Consider the following 21,830-nt stretch of genomic DNA (forward strand, 5'->3'; position numbering starts at 1 on the left):
GTGACATGACTTTCCGACCTCAAGAGGTGACACGCGAAACAGTCCCAGCCACATCGGGCTGAGAGCATGTGTTGCAGTGCACCCGAACTTAAATTTAGTTTACAATGTTGAAATATGTTACCCAATCTCTTCCTCAATGTCAGAAAAACTAAGGAGCTGGTCATTGACTTCAGGAAGTGAAGTGTCGTACACGGCCCTGTCTGCATCAACGGGGCCGAGGTGGAGATGGTTGACAGCTTCAAATTCCTAGGTGTAAACATCACCAACAATCTGTCCTGGTCCACCCCCTTCGACACTACAGCCAAGGAAGCACAACAGCGCCTATACTTCCTCAGGAAACTAAAGAAATTCGGCATGTCCACATTGACTCTTACCAATTTTTGCAGATGTACCATAGAAAGCATCCTATCTAGCTGCCTCACAGCCTGGTATGGCAACTGTTTGGCCCAAGACCGTAAGAAACTACAAAGATTCGCGGGCAGCATAATCAAAGACCCCTCCCACCCAAATTATTCTCTCTTCCATCGGGCAGAAGATACAAAAGTCTGAGAACACGCACTAACAGGTTCAAAAACAGCTTCTTTCCTGCTGGTACCAGACCCCTGAATGACCCTCTTATGGACTGAACTGATCTCTCCACACATCTTTTCTACTGAGCAGTACTACACTCCGTGTGCTTCACCCGATGCCTGTCTTTGTATTTGCATTGTGTATCTATCGTATGTCCTATGTTTTTCATGTTTGGAATGATCTGTCAGGACTGTATGCAGAGGAACCTTGAACATGTACCTTGGTGCATGTGACAATAAATCCAAATTAATCAACCAATAAGAGATACAATTAACAATATGTGCAGGGTATGTAGTCCTGTATTATGGGGTCAGGATTCTTATCATGTGAGGAAGATGTGTCCAAGGTTATATATCATCAAACCCCTGTTACAACCTTGTACGAAAACACACCAAAACATCACTCATCACTTACCAAATAGTGGACTTACATTTATATAGCACCTATCAGGTCACAAATTACATTTGAAGTGTACCCAGTGTTACTTTGTAGGTCACAGGTGATTGAATTTATGCACAGATAGCTCCCATAATTAGCAATGAGAAGAGGGACATGTTAATCTAAATTCGAACATGTTAATTGAAGGTTAAATATTGACCATGTGACAAGTTACTCTAAATCTGAATGTGGTAATTGAGGGTTGAATATTGGCCAAGGGCACTGGTGGAATTCACTGCTCTTCTATAAGTAATGTTAGGAAAACAAACATAGTTTTAAGGAATTGGACATTCTAAATTCTCCCTCAGTGTAGCCGAACAGGTGCCGGAGTGTGGTGACTAGGGGATTTTCACAGTAACTTCATTGCAGTGTCAACCTAAGCCTACATGTGACACTAATAAAGATTACAAAGAACAAAGAACAATACAGCACAGGAACAGTCCCTTCGGCCCTCCAAGCCTGCGCCGACCATGGTACCTGCCTAAACTAAAACCGTCTGCACCTACGGAATCCATTTCCTTCCTTTCCCACCCTATTCATATATTTGTCTAGATGCCACTTAAATGCCGCTATCGTACCTGCTCCCACCCCCTCCCCAGGCAGCGCGTTTCATATATTTACCACCCTCTGTGTAAAAAACTTGCCTTGCACGTCTGTTCTAAACTTTTCCCCACGCATTTTAAACCTATGTCCCCTAGTACTCGACTCTCCTACCCTAGGAAAGAGCATCTGACTATCCACTCTGTCCATGCCACTCATAATATTATTATTATTGTTATTAATAAATGCTCTTTCCTAGTTAAAACTAATCGGGACTTTGTTCCTCCACTTTTTCTAAAAGAAAGTAAAAGTTACAGTCTTTCGAGCCACGGTTCCATTCTGGGATCTTCCTGTCTGGTTACAAGAATTAGGATCACAGCAATAATGGCACAAGATCTTTGGGCGGGATTCTCTCAGCCTGGGGCTGGGCCGGAGAATCCCTGCGACCGGCGCAAATCACACCACGCTGCCCCGACGCTGGCATGCGGTTCTCCGCAGAGCAGAGAATCGGCGCCATTGGCGCCGGCGTGGTTGGCGCGGCGCTGGTCGGGGGCCGCTCCATGCGGTCCGCCGATTCTTGGCCCATGGTGGGCCGAGTGGTCGTCGTGAACAAGCCGAGTCCCGCCGGCGCCGTCCACACCTACTGTCAGCCAGCGGGAACTTGGCATGAAAGTAGCCTGTGGGGGGGGGGGGGGGGGGGGGTAGGGGGGGTCAGACCCCGGGGGGGGCCTCCGATGTGGCCTGGCCCGTGATCGCGGGCCACCGATCGGCAGGCCGGCCTCTCTGGCTGGGGGCCGCCTTTCTTCCTCGCCGGCCCCTGTAGTCCTGCGCCATGTTGCGTCGGGGCCGGCGCGTCGAAGGAAGCCATTGCGCATGCGCGCGTTGGAGCCGGTGCCACTGTGCATGCGAGGATCCCGCGGCACCCATTTCACGCCGGGATCAGCAGCTGGAGCGGCATGAACCGCTCCAGTGCCTTGCTGGCCCCCTGTAGGGGTCGGTATTGCTGATCCTGAGGCCGTGTTGACACCGTTGAGAAACGCAACGGCGTTTCCGATGGCGTCAACACTTAGCCTCAGGATTACAGAATCCCATCCTTTTTGTCTATCGGAATGGTGAGTTTCAGCTTATCGCCTTTTCTAATGAAGCTGGCATCTCCAGCAAAAGATCCCTCCACCAACACTCCACTGAAACAGCAGTTTTGATGACACACCCAAATCCTAAGTGGGTCTTGAACCAATAATCTGCTGGCCCAGAAGGGGCAGTGCCCCCCGCAGGCCATGCTAACATACCAATAAAACACAAATAGGCAAAATCAAAAGCATCATTATAAACATGAACATCTCGCCTTCAACTCTAAGCACTTATTTCATATTTTCCTAATAAAAATAATGATTTACATAGAAACATAGGAACCAGGAGCAGGAGTAGGCAATTGGCCTTCTCCTTGAGCCATTGCAATAGTGCAAGAAAGTAGGTTTGAGGTGTTGAGTAGGTAATGAGGGCAGGACAAGGTCGCTTACCTACTTCTATCACAACTGGGAGCGAGCCCCAGAGCACTGAGGTGAACCAGGATTGTGCAGGAGTGGGCCTGACCCCAGCAGGCAGCTAATCCCCCTCCGGCCTTCTGGAGCTATTTGTCCCGACTTGGGAATTGTTCCAACTCAGGAATGAAAATCCTCGGGTGGAATTCCCTTCCAGTGCAAAAGCTGTTTTCTTGCCCACTGCTCATCAATGTAGTTTTATAGTACCAAATAAATTTGGCCACTCTGTGAACCTGAAAGGTAAACACAGGCTTACCTTGTGATGGAACACAAAAGCACACTGTGTTCAGCACGAATCACCATAAGGACTATTTCTTATATGACTTCCCCCATGTGTTATCTACTGATTGACACATGAATAAGTATGCAGAACCCACATGTTCTCTTTTCTACTTACTGAGTCAGCAGATGCTAATAGATGAATTGTTTTTAATAACTGCCACCCTTCATTGCTTCCCACATCTCGGTTACATCGGAGGAACTCCTCAACAATGAATCGTGCTTCATCTGTCACAAGGATCAAAAAATTAGCTCTTTGCAAATGATTAAATAATCATAGATTCATCAATTTTACAGTGCAGAAGACAGCCATTCGGCCCATTGAGTCTGCACAGGCTCTTGAAAAGAGCACCCCACTTAAGCCCACACCCCCAGCCCATCCCCATGAACCAGTAACCCTGCCTAACCTCAGGGCAGTTTATCATGGCCAATCCACCTAACCTGAAATGAAAAATGAAAATCGCTTATTGTCACAAGTAGGCTTCAATGAAGTTACTGTGAAAAGCCCCTAGTTGACACATTCCAGCGCCTGTTCGGGGAGGCTGGAACGGGAATTGAACCGTGCTGCTGGCCTGCCTTGGTCTGCTTTTTAAAAGCCAGCTATTTAGCCCAGTGTGCTAAACCAACCTGCACATCTTTGGACTGTGCGAGGAAACCGGAGCACCCGGAGGAAACCCACGCAGACACGGGGAGAACGTGCAGACTCCGCACAGGGCTAAATAGCTGGCTTGCAAAGCAGAATAATGCCAGCAGTGTGGGTTCAATTCCTGTACCGGCCTCCCCGAACAGGCGTCGGAATGTGGCGACTAGGGGCTTTTCACAGTAACTTCATTGAAGTCTACTTGTGACAATAAGCGATTTTCATTTCATTACTACATTATTACATTAAAGTCCAACAGGTCTGTTTCGCATCACTGGCTTTCGGAGTGCAGCTCCTTCCTCAGGTGAATGGATTCATTCACCTGAGGAAGGAGCAGCGCTCCGAAAGCTAGTGATTCGAAACAAACCTGTTGGACTTTAACCTGCTGTTGTAAGATGTCTTATTCTGGCAGAAGGTTCAAGAACCAGAGGACGCAAATTTAAGGTGATCGGAAAAAGAGTGGTCAGGCTGTCCTCATGCATGAATCACAGAAAACTAGTGTGCAGATATACCAGGCAATAACAAAGGCAAATGGAAGTTTGGCGTTTATTGCTAAAGGAATAGGTTATAAAAGTAGGGAGGTGTTGTTGAAACTGTACAAGCCAATAGTGAGACCTCACCCGGAGTATTATGCACCAATTTGGTCCCCTTGAGAAGGGATGTAGCTGCATTGCAGGCAGTTCAGAGGAGTTTCAATGGATTGATTCCACATTGATTCCAAGGCTAAGGACCAGCTAGAAAACGGGATTAGAAAAGATAGGTGCTTGATGGCTGGCACAGATACGATGGGCTGAAGGGCCTCGTTCTGTGCTGTAAAACTCTATGAACCTAACTGAAAGCAACTTAAGAAAAAGTTTCTTTTTATGACACAGCAAAGTTCCTACAATATGTTAAGCGTAGCCTGAGTGAATGTGCTGGAGGCAGATAGCACCTTCCAAACCCATGACCACCATCAGATACCTGGGAACACCATCACCTGGAGGTTCCCCTCCAAGACACTCACCTCCCTGGCTTGGGAATATATTGGCCATTCCTTCACAATCGCTGGGTCAAAATCCTGGACCTCCCTCCCTAACAGCACAGTGGGTGTCCCTACACCACATGGATGGCAGAGGCTCAAGAAGGCAGCTCAACACCACCTTCTCAGGGGCAATTTGGGATGGGCAATAAATGCATACATTCCACGAACGACTATAAAAAAGATTCAATAATGTTTGTCAGAAGGTAATTGGATCAGTATTTGAAGAGACGATAATGGCATGGCTGTCCCCTGTCCCAGGACCATGGATGAGTTGGCTTCATTATTCAGTCGTTTCCCCAAAGAACCGTTCCTTTGGTCTGAAATCCCCACAATAAGAGGTTGCAATCGCTGAAAATGGGAGTGGATATAAAACCTGGAGGGTATGGTGTTAAGGCGTCAACAGAAGTGAAAAAATGAAAATCGCTTATTGTCACAAGTAGGCTTCAAATGAAGTTACTGTGAAACGCCCCTAGTCGCCACATTCTGGCGCCTGTTCGGGGAGGCTGGTACGGGAAGTCATGGATTGCCAGGGATGGATACACTGCCTAACCCATGCTTGACAAGTGGTCATTAACTCTGCAATTCAGTACCTGCAAGCCAAAGGGCAGATTGTCAAATAACAATCCTGTTCGCGAGGCAGTTCCACATAATAATAATAATCGCTTATCGCCACAAGTAGGCATCAAGGAAGTTACCGTGAAAAGCCCCTAGTCGCCACATTCCGGCACCTGTTCGGGGAGGCAGGTATGGGAATTGAACCCACGCTGCTGGCCTCGTTCTGCATTTCAAGCCAGCTGTTTAGCCCAGGGCACGGAACGTGTGTGCCAACTGTTCATAGACCTTGCCAACTAAAGTGAAGCGTTTGAGCAGCAAACACATCGACTTGTGCCCCCTCCAGTGAAGATGAAGATCTGGCTCAAGAACCAAAGTGTGACGCTGCCCCCATGATGACCACACCCATAAATAACAGAACTTATCTGAGGATTGCCTCCCTCAATACAGTCACGTCTCTCAAGCACTTCACAGGAGCGCTATAGGAAGGTGATGTTGGGACACGTGACCAAAAGTTTGGTCAAAGAGGTAAGATAAAGGAGTGACTTAACGGTGGAGAACGAGGTGGCAAAGCTGAGGGACGGAATTTAGGGCCGCGATGACCGAAGGCCACCCATGGGACAAAGGGAAATGGTTCAAGCGTAATTGGAACTTCAGCCAACTCGAGCATGTTTGAAACCGCTCCTGACAAAACATGCACGTGGATAATCCAGGAATCAGTAGCGATTAAACAATTGCAAACTGGTTCAGTAAATCACAGTTACCTGCTGCTTTACCATCCAGTTTCTCTTTGATTGTCTGCACCATTACTTTGGAGGCTTCTTCACAAAATGGCAAAACACATGGGGACATCGTCATCCAATTAGGTGAGTCATGGTCGAAGGCCTGCAGTGAAGAATGATAAGAACAACATTACTGAAAGCCTAGCACTCGTGGGTTCGTCACACTGCATGTCAACCGGGTGATGAATCGAAGTCAGCCGCTGCGATCCCCAACCTCAACATTTGAGACTGTCGAATTGAACGACACTCAACAGGTCAGGCAGCATGGATCGAGAGAGGGAGGGAGGGAGAGAGAAAGAGATAGAGGGAGAGAGAGAGGGAAAGGGGGATAGAGAGAGAGAGTGAAAGAGAGGGAGAGAAAGAGAGAGAGCGAAAGAGAGAAAGAGGGATAGAAAGAGAGGGAGAAAGAGAGAGGGGGGAGAGAGAGAAAGCGGGATAGAGAGAGAGAGTAAAAGAGAGAGAGAGAGAGAGAAAGAGAAAGAGAACAAAGAACAAAGAAAAGTACAGCACGGGAACAGCCCCTTCGGCCCTCCAAGCCCGTGTCGACCATGCTGCCCGACGAGACTACAATCTTCTACACTTCCTGGGTCCGTATCCCTCTATTCCCATCCTATTCATGTATTTGTCAAGATGCCCCTTGAGAGAGAGAAAGAGGGATAGAGAGGGAGAGAAAGAGAGAGAGAGAAAGAAAGAGAGAGAGAGAGAGAGAGCGAGAGAGAAAGAGAGAGAGGGGGGAGAGAGAGAGAACATTTCAGGCCTGATCTGAAACATCGGTCGGGAGTTTCCAATCCCGCCCGCTGCCTGGATTTTCCAGTCCCGCCAAAATTCAATGTACTTTTGGCTGCCCCCGTCCCGTCCCCAAAATTTCCATTCCCACCCACGACAGTTCCAGCAGCAGGGGGTGCACTGGGAAATCCCAGCCATTATCTCTGCAGCTCCCTCTCCGCGAAAGCTGTCTGGCTTGCCGAGCATGGCCGGCAGTTTCTTTTTACCTTTCAGGAATCGAGCGTTCGTGACATTTTGTCTTGATAATAGATAATGCCGTTTTCCTGCTGTGTGTCTGGCAACAGATTAATCTCGTAACGCTAAGTGCCACTGTTCTGGACCGTGCTGAGCTTCAGCAGGTGTGAAACGTCCATTGCAAACCCAATGGCAGCAAAGTTAGCAACCATGGGTCACAAATTTAAATTTAAATCAAGATGAGGAGATGAGGAGAACTACTTTCATGAAGCAATCTGGAATACATTGTTGGAGAATAACGTCCAATAAGAAATTGGATATATAGCTGAAGAAGTAGATTTGATAGGGCTATGCGGTAAGTGGAACTAATTGGATAGCTCGGCCAAAGGGCTAACATTGACACAGTGGGACCAATGGCCTCCTTCTGCTTTGCCTCAGTACAGCACTGGAGTGTCAGCCGAGATTTCTCTGCTCTAGTCTTGGGCAGGGATTTGAACCCACAGCCTCCAAACTCAGGGGAGGGAGTGCTACCAACTGAGCTACCCAAAGGGGTGTGAATTCACACCTCCAGAGTTTATGACAACCTGCAGATAACGCCTTGGTCGCGCTGAAAGAGCAACATGCTGAGGACGTCACTTCTCTTAGTTTAGTGCTGTGTGGCTTAGAGCCGTTAACAACATGATTCCTCCGTCTCTTTCGTTTCAGATTCCTCCACCAACCGCCCATTACGTAAATGGACGCAAAAAAAGTGTCCCAAGAGTTTGTCAGTAAATCAACAAAATGGACAACAATGACACCACAAACGCCAATTCTTCATCGATCATAAAATATGAGGAGAAGATTAGCGGTCAGTACTCAACATTTCTGCTGTGGTATATTCACTGGACCAGTAGTCCAGAATCTGGGGTAATGCTCTGAGTTCGAAATCCACCATTTGAAATTTGAATTCAGTACAAATCCAGAATTTAAAGTCTAATGATGATTATGAAACCATCGTCGATTGTGGTAAAAACCCATCTGGTTCACTATTGTCCTTCAGGGAAGGAAATCGGCCATCCTTACCCGGTCTGGCCTACATGTTACTCCAGATCCACAGCAAAGTGGTTGACTCTTAAAGGCTCCTCTGAAATGACCTCTTTGTTGAGTACTTGTTCGACTGATTTATTCCTTCTTGTTGCCAAGCTGGTGCCTCATGCTCGGGTATGGTTTCAGAGGTAGATATGCTACAGTGTCCGAGTGACCATTGTTAAAGTAAAACAAGTGTGGGTTGGTCTTCAATTGTAGGGGCATCATAGTGAACACAACCCACCCACGCCCCTCACAGCTATAAACATGCCTGCAGGAGAATCTCAACAAAGATCAACAGAAAACAGGCAACCAAAGCTCACCAACATTCCCACTTCAGCCTTGGTTTAGATCAGAAAACCCAACGCAGGTTTGATAACAAATCTGGAATCACGTCGTTTATTTTGATCTGTACCTTGATACAATCCACCCTGTGCCCCCCTCCAACCCGACCGCTGAATCACTGGGGAAGCTCAGAGACCCTGGAGAATCTCAGAATCACTGAGGAATGTCAGAAACACTGGGAAATCTCAGAATCACTGGGGAATCTCAGACTCACTGGGGAATCTCAGAGTCACTGAGGAATGTCAGAATCACTGGGGAATCTCAGAATCACTGGGGAATTTCAGTATCACTGGGGAATGTCAGAAACACTGGGAAATTTCAGAATCACTGGGGAATCTCAGAATCACTGGGGAATCTCAGAATCACTGCGGAATCTCAGAGTCACTGGGGAATCTCAGAGTCACTGAGGAATGTCAGAATCACTGGGGAATTTCAGAATCACTGGGAAATCTCAAAATCCCTGGGGAATCTCAGAGCCGGAAATACTGTACTCGGCAGGTCGGGCAGCATCTGTGGAGAGAGAAATGTGTTGCGTCAACGCCCTGCCATCAGACCCATTGACCTGGAACTTTAACATTGGGCGGGATTTCGTGAGCAGCACTCCACGCCGGGAGTGGGATCTTCTGGTCTCGCCGTTGATAACAGGTCAACCCCTCACCGCTGGGAAATCCCCGGCAGGGTGATACACTGTCGGCGGGGCCGCAAGATCCTGCCGTTGTGAACGGATGGAAAATCCCGCTCACTGTTTCTCTCCACAGATGATGCCTGACCTGCTGGATGGGTGTTCCCAGCATTTCCTGTTTTATTTCAGATTTCCAGCATCCATAGATTTGTTGTTTTCAATGTCATAATTGCACACACATTTCTGTGAGAATATCCATACACTTACCTAAATACACACACACGCACACATACATGAAACTGATTCAGTTTGATCAGAAACATATAAGACACAATTTCACTATATCTCAGCTTCCTCCTGTAAAACCTCCTTCCTGCTTTAATACCAAGTGCAGACTAACTGGTGGCTTTATTTGCCCACTGTGTATTGAAAGTGGAAGGCACCACGCCAAAGGAACAAACGTACCTGCAGGAAGAGCGAGACAAGCTCGTTCCAGGCTTTCTGTTTCTCTTCCTGGGCGAGATGTGGAAGTGAGTGGAGATAATGAGGGAACTGCCTTTCCAGACATCTCAGAGCTGTGACGTTGGTGTCCTGTTGCTCCTTGGGTCTTCCCGGCTGGCTTGCTGCATTTTGCCCCCCTGCCTGTGGGGGGGTTACGTTATGCTGCAACGGTTCGATGTATCCCGCCAGCTGCTTTAACTTGTCCATATCTTTATCCATCTGCGCGGGTTCTTGCCTCCCGCAGCGAGAGACAAAGCGTTTTCAATCTGTGCCCATGAGAAAGTGTAAAAACACCTAGATTTCACCACAAGCAGGAAACAGAGACAATCACCCACAGCCTATAAAAAAAATGAAAAGGCTTACATATAGCGCCTTTCATAACTTCAGAATGTCCCAAAGTGTTTTACAGCCAATCGAGTTGTACTAACATGGGGGTGGGGGGGTCAGTTAGCTCAGCTGGCTGGATGGCAGGTCTGCGATACTGAGCGACGCCAACAGCGCGGGTTCAATTCCCATACTGGCTGAGGTTACGCATGAAGGCTACGTCTTCTCAACCTTGTCCCTTGCCTCGGGCAGCACGGTGGCGCAGTGCTTAACACTGCTGCCTGATCGGGTGGCATGCGGCATAGTGGTTAGCACTGATGCCTACGGTACTGAGGTCCCGGGTTCAGATCCCGGCCCTGGGTCACTATCCGTGTGGAGTTTGCACATTCTCCCTGTGTATCTGCGTGGGTTTCGCCCCCACAACCCAAAGATGTGCAGGGTAGGTGGATTGGCCATGTTAAATTGCCCCTTGATTGGGAAAAAAAAAAATTGGGTACTCTAAAATTTATTTTTAAAAAGCATTGCTGCCTCACAGCGCCGAGGACCGGGGTTCGATCCCTGACCCGTGTCACTGGTCATGCAGAGTGTGGTGGTATGTATTAGGGGTAATACGATACACCATGAATGCCGAGGAGCTATTGGAGGACAGATGCTGGATCCCGATTGGATCCGCCGCCTACTGGGCTCCACCCAGATAGGCGGGGTATAAGAACCTGGGTTTAATCCCCGCAGCTGCATTCTGTGACTGAGCTGCTGGGGGAACGAGTCTGAACAAGTCTGCTCAATAAAGCCTCGATTGAAGTTCTTTACGTCTCGCCTCGTGTGTGATGGATGGTGCTACACAGAGTTTGCACATTCTCCCCATGTCTGCGTGGGTCTCGCCCCCACAACCCCAAAGATGTGCAGGGCACACCTGTGCTGGTCTTTGGAGGGCCGAAGGGTCTGTTTCTGTGACGCAGGTGGAATGGCCATGCTAAATTGCCCCTCAATTGGAAAATCTTTTTTAAAAACCTTTTGACTAACAGTTGCAATATAGGAAGCCAGCTCAGTGTCAAGCGAAAGTTAGTTTTTCTGCTGGTCGTCGCTTGCCGGGGCATAACCATGCCCGTCAGGTGTACAGCACAAAACGGCACATGGTTCACATGGTCTTCGCGCATAATTCTCCTCCCTCCTGCGATGTATCACCCTTTCTCCCAGCACCTCCTCTCCCCTGACTTTCCTCTGTCTGATTCCCCATCTTTCGAATCACCTGCAGCCTGTGCTATTGTATTACAATGGCTGGAGCATCATGGGCTGGGTTGGGTGAATTCCCAAATACCTGGTTCCCATAAGGAAGCCTCCCTTCATATACAAACCCTGCAGAAAACATTTTAAGATGCTTTCAATGTTTTAAGTTGCACCAACCCTATCTGCATTAAGTTCACCAACAATCACCATCACATTTGCTTACATCACACACAATCTGATAAGTCACCTTACAATAAAACATAGGTAATGTCAGAAGGATAAATAATTAAAAGCAAATGTAACACTTAAAACCACTTCTTTATATCACTGAAGGCCTGAAACTCAGTGACAATGATGCAAAAATAAAATTTACAGAAGTCTATTTCTCTATTAAATTAAATATTTTTTGCAGCCAAATGTGTTTCCTGTACTGTGAGTGCCACACTGTGTGAAAGAATCTCCGCACACACAGGTGCAATGTATATTTAATTCAATTTAATAATCTTTATTGTCACAAGTAGGCTTACATTAACACTGCAATGAAGTTACTCTGAAAAGCCCCTAGTCGGGGCCTGTTGGGGTACACCGAGGGAGAATCTAGGATGTTCAATTCACCAAACAAGCACGTCTTTCGGGACTTGTGGGAGGAAACCGGAGCACCCGGAGGAAACCCACGCAGACACGGGGAGAACATGCAGATTCCACACAGACAGTGATCCAAGCCGGGAATCAAACCTGGGACCCTGGAGCTGTGAAGCAACAGTGCTACCCACTGTGCTACCGTACTGCCCAGCACTAGTTGCTGGGGTAGTGAAGAGCCACAAGACCTTGAGCAGTAACAGCACTTACCTGACTCTGAGCACTGCTCACAGTAAATTCAAAATCTCCTGCTACCTCCAGTGTCTGCACTCGTAACTCTTCCCCAAACACGTAGCTTCATATCACTCTCAAAGCAGAAAACCGACAATGCTATCCTCACCGAAGCACCACGAAAACCTATTCTGTCTCATTCCGTTGCCTGGACTTTGACCAGTGAATCACGATCAGGGGCCCAAGTCATGTGGCTCACTTCCTGATAAAAGGAGAAGTAGATGGAAATGTGGGCTGACGTGAGGTTACAATCAAAAGAGAGACAACTTTGCAGAAGTTCTTTTGAGCAAATGATTATCGAATCACTGCTCTCCGCGATTGCAATCTTCAGCTGCACAGCGGTATGAGGATTACATTTAGATGTAAATCTACCACTGACAGCAGGTCAGCAACCGGAGCAAAAGTAAAACTGGCAAATGGAAGGAGCAGGAAGAAGGGAATAAGGAGATTTTTTTTTTGTTTGTTTACACAGTGAGTTTTCGTGATAGGGAATGCAGCAGTCTCAACAACAGCTTTCAGAAGGGAACATGACATGGAGTTCAAAAGGAGAAATTTGCAGGGACGGAGAGGGGGGGGGGGGAGGAGGGACAAACCAGATAGCCCTTTCATCCAGCCGACACAGACGCACAGTGGGTAGCACTGTTGCTTTGTAGCGCCAGGGTCCCAGGTTCGATTCCCGGCTTGGGTCACTGTCTGTGCGGAGTCTGCATGTTCTCCCCGTGTCTGCGTGGGTTTCCTTCGGGTGCTCCGGTTTCCTCCCACAAGTCCCGAAAAGACGAGCTTGTTAGGTGAATTGGACATTCTGAATTCTACCTCAGTGTAGCTGAACAGGCGCCGAAGTGTGGCGACTAGGGGATTTTCACAGTGTTAGTGTTAATGTAAGCCTACTTGTGACACTAATAAAGATTATTATTATTTTATTGTGATGGACAAAGTTATGGATAAAGTAGATGTGGAGTGGATCTTTCCTCTTGTAGGGCATTCTAGAACGAGAGGCCGAGTGTCCTCCTTCTGTCGTCTCGGATGGCATTACAAGGTAGCAAATTTAAAACGGAGTTGAGGAGAAGCGACTTCTCCCAAAGGGTTGTGAATCTGTGGAATTCGCTACCCCAGAGTGCAGTGGATGCTGGGACAGTGAGTAAGTTTAAGGAGGAGTTAGACAGATTTTTAATTGGTAATGGGGTGAGGGGTTATGGGGAATGGGCAGGACGGCCAGGATGGGACCAGCCTTGATCGAATGGCAGAGCAGACTCGATGGGCCAAATGGTGAGCCCCGATCGCGGGCCAGATCCCATCGGAGGCCCCCACCCCCCCGGGGACGGAGCCCCCCTCACCCCCACCCCCCCCCCCCCCCCCCACAGGCCGCCCCCGACCCTTCGCGCAGAGGTCCTGCCGGCAGCGACCAGGGGTGAACGGCGCCGGCGGGACTCTGCCGTTTCCGCGCGGCCGCTCGGCCCATCCGGGCCGGAGAATCGGCGACCCGCGACCGGCGCCGCGCCAAATGCACCGGCGCTTTTCGCGCCGATTCTCCGGCCCGGCGTGGGGCTGGGAGATTCGCGACCTTGATAAGCAAAGGAGGGGGGGAAGGGGGGGGCGGGGTTCAAGTGTCAAAACTGTTCCAACATCTTTCAAGTTGCAAGGTGGCACTCATCCCTCGGGCATTAAGTCTTGAGCACGCGGTGTCAAACCGTCAGGCCGAAACTGAAAAGGGCGCACCCGCCTTTTAACTTCAGAGGTGAGGGGGAGCAGTGAGATTTGGGCCTATCCGCGGCTGAGGGGAACTTGGATGGAACAGAAGAAAAGCACAATTCATAGGGCCTCTTGCGAAAGTACACTTCTGAATGTCAGATTCTGTGGTAAAAGATTCCTGTTTGTGTTCCAGTGTCTTCCCATCTTTATTCCGTGGACCGTTTTTAAAAGGGTTAACAAAGTTATCACTGGCTTTGTATGGGCGGGCAAGAGCCCGCGAGTAAAAAAGGGGATGCTTGAGCGGAGCCAGGGAGAGGGCTGGCTGGCGCTGCCAAACGTCAACAACTATTATTGGGTGGCGAATATCGCCACGATCAGGAGGTGGGTGGTGGGGGGAGGGTCGGCATGGGAGCGTATGGAGGTGGCATCATGTAAGGGCACCAGTTTGGAGGCGTTGATAACGGGGTGCCTCTGCCATTCCTGCCGGCATGGTAGTCCACCAGACCCGTGGTGGTGGCAGCCCTGAGAGTTTGGGGGCAATGGAGGAAGCATGTGGGAGCAGAGTGAGCATCGGTCTGGTCCTCAATCTGCGATAATCACCGGTTTGCCCGGGAAGGAATGACGGGGGGTTTCAGAGATGACAGAAGGCAGGAATTGAGAGGATGGGCGATATGTTTATAGAAGGGAGCTTTCCGAGCTTGAGGGAGCTGGATGAGAAATTTGGTTTGGCATGGGGAAACAAATTCAGGTACCTGCAGGTGTGGGACTTCCTACGTAAACAGGTCACAACCTTCCCGTTCCTACCACCAAGGGGGATTCAGGATAGGGTAGTTTCCAGAGTGTGAAGGGAGAAGGGAAGGTCTCCGACATCTATAAGGAGCTCATGGGGTCTGGGCCACGCAGACTGAGGAGCTGAAGCACAAGTGGGAAGAGGAGTTAGGAGGAGAGATAGAGGATGGTCTCTGGGCAGATGCGTTGAGTAGAGTCAACGCGTCCACAACATGCGCCAGGCTCAGCCTGATACAGTTTAAGATCGTTCACCGGGCTCACATGACAGTGGCCCGGATGAGCAGGTTCTTTGGGGTGGAAGACAGGTGTGCAAGATGTGTGGGAGGGCCGACGAACCATGTCCACATGTTCTGGACATGTCCGAAGCTTAGGGGATTCTGGCAGGGGTTTGCAGATGTCATGTCCACGGTGTTAAAAACAAGGGTGGCACCGAGTCCGGTGGTGGTGATTTTCGGGGTGTCGGAAGACCCGGGAATCCAGGAGGAGAAAGAGGCAGACGTTCTGGCCTTTGCTTCCCTGGTAGCCCGCAGACGGATATTATTAGCTTGGAGGGACTCAAAGCCCCCGAAGTCGGAGACCTGGCTATCGGACATGGCGAGCTTTCTCTGTTTGGAGAAAATCAAGTTCGCCTTGAGAGGGTCACTGTTAGGGTTCACCCGGAGGTGGCAACCGTTCATCGACTTCTTCGCGGAAAATTAATCGTCAGCAGAGGGAGGGGGGGGGTTTAGTTTAGCTTAGAGTAGGGGGTTAATAAAGGGAGGAAGCAGGCTTTTTACACTATGTTTATCCAAAAATACCTCAATAAAATGTTTATTTAAAAAAACATGCCCTCAGGAGCAGCGATTCTGACCCCTACAGGAGGCCAGCACGGCACTGGAGCGACCCACGCCGCTCTAGCTGGCGATCCTGGCGTCAGATGGGGGCCGCGGGTCTGTGCATGCGCAGTGGGACCGGTGCCAATGCGCGCATGCCCAGTGGCTCCATTCTCCGCGCCGGCCCCGACGCAACATGGCGTAGGGCTACAGGGGCTGGCGCGGAACAGAAGAGGCCCCCAGTCCGAGAGGCCGGCCCGCCGATCGGTTGGCCCCGATCGATGGCCAGGCCACAGCGGAGCCCCCCCCCCCCCCCCCCCCCCCCCCACCGTGGGTCGGACCTACCCTCCCCCCCCCCACCAGACCGCCCCCGGATGCATGCGCGCCGAGGTCCCGCCGGGTAAGAGCAGCTGTGAACGGCACCAGCGGGACTCGGGGTTTTTTTTGCGGGGCCGCTCGGCCCATCCCGGGTGGAGAATCGGTGGGGGGTCCGCGTAGAACTGCCCCCGACCGGAGCCGCGCCGGCTCCGATGGCGCCGGTTCTCCGCTCTCCGGAGAATCAGCGGACCGGCATCTGGGCGGCGGCGCACAATTCGCGCCCGATCCGGCAATTCTCCAGCCCGACCTGGGCTGAGAGAATCCCGCCCTATATTCTTTTGTAGATTCGTTTTAAAGCCACTTTCATATTTATCTTATAATGTTCTCTTGGCCCAGGCTCCACTTCAAGTGTAGCCACGCAGGCCAAAAAGTCTCAGGTTCAAACACTGGTCTGTGCTGCGTCATCAAGTCAAGGAAGTGCGGATTATCTGCCAGTTTCGGAGAAGGGACACGAAGATTAACCTCGACTCCCTCTCGTCTAGGAAGGAGGAAGTCACCCGAGGTTCCTGGTTCTGACTGCTACCTGGTGGCTTGTGTGGGCATTGGGTCAAAACCGGCTGTGATTCCCCCCACCAATCACGGGGGTGGGGGGAATTGAATTTACAATCTTCTGACTCAGTGGCAAGGGAGCTGACCACTGAGACACGACTGCACCCTGAGGAAAGTAACATCAAATGGGAATCTAATACAAAACCACGGTCGAGACAAAAGATGATATTTGTACCACTCTTCCCTGCAATTCATGGTAGCACAGTGGTTAGTTAGCACTGTTGCTTCAGAGCACCAAGGACCCGGGTTCGATTCCCGGCTTTGGTCACTGTCTGTGTGGAGTCTGCACGTTCTCCCCGTGTCTGCGTGGGTTTCCTCCGGGTGCTCCGGTTGCCTCCCACAAGTCCCGAAAGACGTGCTTGTTGGGTGAATCGGACATTCTGAATTCTCTCTCTGTGTACCCGAACAGGCGCCGGAGTGTGGCGACCAGGGGATTTTCACAGTAACTTCATTGCAGTGTTAAGTAAGCCTACCTGTGACAATAAAGACTATTATTATTCAGAGTTTTCCAGCGTGCCAACTTTTAGCACGGTTGTTACAACCATGCCAACCAGCACTCATTGGTACAAAGAACAACCATGCTAAAAATAATTAAGTTGGTGCTATGGTGGAATTTTTTAAAATCTCAATCTAATCACAGATCCACACTGACCTTCTGAATGGGCTGAGGATAAACTCCCTATATAAAGTGCCAACACACATAAAAGGCCACATAAAAGGCACTTGCACCAACTTTGCCAACCCTTATCTTCTGCCGATGGTGATGATTTTGATTTATTGTCACATGTACCGAACTACAGTGAAAATTATTTTTCTGCGGCTGAGGAACGTACACAGTACGTACATGAGGCGACCAAAATTGAACACTATACTCCAAGTGTGGCCTAACAAAGGTTCTATACAGCTGCAACACGACTTGCCAATTCTTATACTCAATGCCCCGGCCAATGAAGGCAAGCTTGCCGTATGCCTTCTTGACTACCTTCTCCACCTGTGTTGCCCCTTTCAGTGAACTGTGGACCTGTACACGTAGATTTCTCTGACTGTCAATACTCTTGAGGGTTCTACCATTCACTGTATATTCCTACCTGTATTAGACCTTACATTTTTTTTTTTAAATAATTTTTATTAAAGTTTTCACAAAATATCAACAACAAAATGTAAAAGGAACCCAAGTATTAGACCTTCCATAATGCATTACCTCACATTTGTCCGGATTAAACTCCATCTGCCATCTCTCCGCCCAAGTCTCCAAATGATCTAAATCCTGCTGCATCCTCTGACAGTCCTCATCGCTATCCGCAATTCCACCAACCTTTGTGTCGTCCGCAAACTTACTAATCAGACCAGTTACATTTTCCGACAAATCAATCATATATACCATGAACAGCAAAAGTCCCAGCACTGATCCCTGCGGAACACCACTAGTCACAGCCCTCCAATCAGAAAAGCCCCCTTCCATTGCTACTCTCTGCCTTCTATGACCTAGCCAGTTCTGTATCCATCTTGCTTTCAGAACAGCTTAGCCTGGGCGGTTGCCAACTGTGATCACGTATATTTCCGGAGGTTTCAACATATAACATGACCCCGGGCTCCAACCATTAGTCGGCCAACACACACATCCTCGTGTGGCCTTCCTACACCAATTGGAAAGCAAAGACCCATTACCCAATTGGATGGTGCTTGACTGCTCACTACTCTCACCCAACTCCACCCCACCCCACCCCACCTAACACCCGCCATTTTCGATATTTTTGAATCTGACAAGGAGAAATTTTCAAGCGAAATGTTTCGATGCCCCTCTGATATTTATTCCAGGGATTGCACGCAGCAGTCTCCTGAAGATCGATCTTCAATTCCTGAAGACTCCAGGCCAATTCTGGAGGGTTGGCAACACTAGGAGCGAAAGAGCAAATGGGCTAGTCAAGATGTTGTTGCCTTTTCAGTGCCAAGAAGATACAGATGGAGGATAGAGTTCAACAGGACTCAAACCAAATTTACTGGAAATTAATGTAATAATAATAATCTTTATAGTCACACGTAGGCTTACATTAACACTGCAATGAAGTTACTGTGAAAAGCTCCTGGTCGCCACATACGGGTACACAGAGGGAGAATTCAGAATGTCCAAATTACCTAACAGCACGTCTTTCAGGGCTTGTGGGAGGAAACCGGAGCACCCGGAGGAAACCCACGCAGACACGGGGAGAACGTGCAGACTCCGCACAGACAGTGACCCAAGCTGGGTATCGAACCTGGGACCCTGGCGCTGTGATGCCACGGTGCTAATCACTGTGCTACTGTGCCTAATGTCTCCTCTGTTGAATAGATTGCAGAATTGAAAGCTTCCTTTTTTGGCACACCCATGTGGGTTTACTTACAAGAACCAGGCAGTCACGTCCGGAAAGATACCTGGGTCCAAATTGGCCTTCCTTATTCCTGGAATGTTCTGTCTGTGCCCCAGCCACAATTCTCCAGGTAAGTGAAACTACTGATGAGACGTGAGAATTACAAACATGCAGATATCAAGCACAAGGTGAATTGAAGTATGTTTTCTCCAAGGGGAATTTCCAGACAATAGCAGGATTGGTACTACATCAGAAATAAAGGAATAAATGTGGCAAAGGAATCTACTGAAATGGAAATGAGGGGACTAAGCCTCGGAGCAGACGATTGGATTGTTCCAGGGACACAGTAGTAGTAAACATGACGTTTAAAGAAACCGCCCCTTTAAATTCAAATGCCAAGTCGACTTGATACGCAGAAAACATTCCAACCGTGGAATTGCTGAAGCTGAGCCTTATATCCGTGCTGCACCAGATACTTTGATCAGACAAATGTACCCTAGTTTACATACAATATATCACTTGACAGTTTCTCCAACTTTAGTGCCAAGTTTCGCTTCTGCTTTCCGGTTACACGAGAAGAGCTGTTTTTCAGATGGATTTATTCCAAGACGTAAACACACAGGAGGAACTTGGCCGCCTCTACCTGTTGCTTGTTCCTGCTTTTAAGCTAAAAATAATAATAATCTGCCGCAATTAACCCTGAACCAGGACACTTTCTTCCTTGAAACTGCATTTTTAAAAATCCTGACTTACTGTAGGCGACGAGGAACAGGAGCTTTTACCCGGTGTGGGTGCTGGGTTGAGTTTGTGGGTGGAGTTGCTAAAACTGACGGCTCGGGTTACCACTTTTCAAGGCAGCTGTTTGAAAAGGAAACTGCAGGGCTGGCTGCTGGAAAGCACCTTGTACAGTGCAGGGCGCGTAACGTCCATCGCCACCGTCTTCACCAGAATGAAGGGGCCTGCTTTAAACCCTCTGAAGATTAATCTCCTGGGGACAGCGGCCGGGAGAACACTGGGAGCAAATATAACAATCATTCCAAAAGCATTGTAATGGGACCCTTTCTCTTTGAACCCTTCCATTTATTAATCAGCAAAATTGTTTGAGGTGGATAAAATTCTCATCCTTGCTTTCGAATTCCTCCAATTAAGGCCTCCCCCCCACACTTCCCTCCCTCAATAATCTCCTCAAACTCCACAGCCCTCTGTGGCCGAGTGCAGGACTTTAGACATATTGGACTGTAAACGTTTGGCAATTTAAGGGTTAAAAGCCTGGGTTACAGTGTGTTCGACTGCAGTAGTCATGTTTTTCAAATAACCTTGTTTTGCAAGGCCAGAAAGCTTTCAGGAGCCAGAGGTGAAACTGACCATCACAAAAGCCTGTTGCTTGACTTGGGGAGTCAATGGGCGGAATTTTCCGTCGTCGGGATTCTCCGTTTTGCCAGCAGCCCGGGGGTTTCCCCGATGGCGTGGGGCTGCCCCACAATGGGAAACCCCATTGACCAGCCGCTGAAACGGAGAGTCCCAACAGCATGCTGAACCAAAAATCTGGTGTGGCTGGATGGAGAAACCCGCCCAATGTGTTTTAAGCCTGGGGAGTTAATGGGAGGGATTCTCCATAGTCCGACGCTGAAACCGTGTTCAGTGATTGGACGGAGAATGGATTTTTGCGCCGAAATCTGGGCCAGCACTGGTTTGACGCTGGTCCGTCATGCTCCCCCCCCCCTCCAAACTGCCATCACAGTGACGCTCGCTGTGCGCCGTTGGCGCTTCTTGGGCCGGCCCACCCGTGATGCTCCATCCCCGATGGGCTGAGTTTTCGATGGCGCGGGACACGTGTGGTCCCAGCGTGAACCCTGCATGCCGGCTGCGGGCTGTATCCAGTGCTGCCACACTCGGCCGAGATCCATGCCGCTGGCTGGGGGGTGGGGGGGCTTCTGCTAGAGCTGGGGGGACTGGTGGGGGGTGGCCAGGGGGTGGGCTGTGGGATCGTGGACGGCGGTTTGGGCTCCCGCACGGCCAGCGCCATGTTGTACGACATGACCACTGCAGCTGTGTCAGCTGTGCGCATGCACGGCCCGGGACCCGGCCATTCTCTGGCCATTTTCGGTGTGGGAGGCGGGAGTTTCAGTCGGCACCGGTGCTAGTCCCTCACCAATACCGGAACCAGTCAGAGTTTCACGCCAAATTTAAGGTCGGGAAAGACCACACGTGCTCCGCTGTCATCAGCACTTTGTCGCAGGAACGGAGAATCCAGCCCAATGTGTTTTCAGCTAGGGATGCTGAGGTCATTGCTGGGTGGAGCTATTGTGAGAAAGTTTTGAAGTTGAGTTCTAATCTGGCTGACCCTTTGGAACACAAGTAAGGTATTTTGCTTTCACAGTCGGATATTTAGAAAAGATTAACTGTATTTGAAGCAGTGCAGACTTGTCTGAGGACAAGGAAGAAGCTGAAACAAGCCGCTTGTAACAGCTTTTTGAAGACATCCAGCCGGAGTCTGCAGGGGTTCTAACAGGAGCCAAATCTGTTCTGGAAAACATGTATTACTCTGTGCCATTGGGAGACCATTGGGGTGTAGGTTGGATTGACAGCTGTATATTTTTTTCTTTCTTGTTGTTTAATTGGGAATAGAGATAGTGATTAAGGGTAGTGTATTTGCTATATTGTGTATTGTTCAAGGGGTAATCATAGGCTATTTTCGGCTGTGAGGTTAAAGATTTAATATTGTGTTAATAATAAAGTTGTGTTTATAAAATGCCAAATCCCTGTTTTTTTTGTGAAATCGCTCCTGTAGCGGAGTCTGCACAGTCTTACAAACTAAACGAAAATATTGGGGTTTCGGTCAATTTCCTAGCCACTGTTGGATCCTGGGCTGGGACTGACATAAGATCATAAGATATAGGAGCAGAATTAGGCCATTCGGCCCATTGAGTCTGCTCCGCCATTTGATCACAGCTGATAAGTTTCTCATTCCTTTGTGCCTGCTTTCTC

The 21,830-nt window shown here is 49.2% G+C and overlaps 1 protein-coding gene across 1 annotated transcript in view; it reads right to left on the minus strand.

The window, feature by feature from the left end:
* Window positions 1-12,434, minus strand: part of wdfy4 (WDFY family member 4) — a 307,274-nt gene extending 294,840 nt beyond the window's left edge. The window contains exons 1-4 of the mRNA XM_072491727.1: window positions 12,257-12,434; window positions 9,821-10,122; window positions 6,346-6,466; window positions 3,487-3,596 (exon numbers count right to left, since the gene is read on the minus strand). Coding sequence (XP_072347828.1) covers window positions 3,487-3,596; window positions 6,346-6,466; window positions 9,821-10,075 — 486 coding nt within the window. The 5' untranslated portion in view covers window positions 10,076-10,122; window positions 12,257-12,434. The remainder of the gene's footprint in view (window positions 1-3,486; window positions 3,597-6,345; window positions 6,467-9,820; window positions 10,123-12,256) is intronic.
* Window positions 12,435-21,830: the final 9,396 nt, after the last annotated feature.

The sequence above is a fragment of the Scyliorhinus torazame genome, chromosome 28 (genome assembly GCF_047496885.1).
Source record: "Scyliorhinus torazame isolate Kashiwa2021f chromosome 28, sScyTor2.1, whole genome shotgun sequence".
In the NCBI taxonomy this organism is placed as follows: Eukaryota; Metazoa; Chordata; class Chondrichthyes; order Carcharhiniformes; family Scyliorhinidae; genus Scyliorhinus; species Scyliorhinus torazame.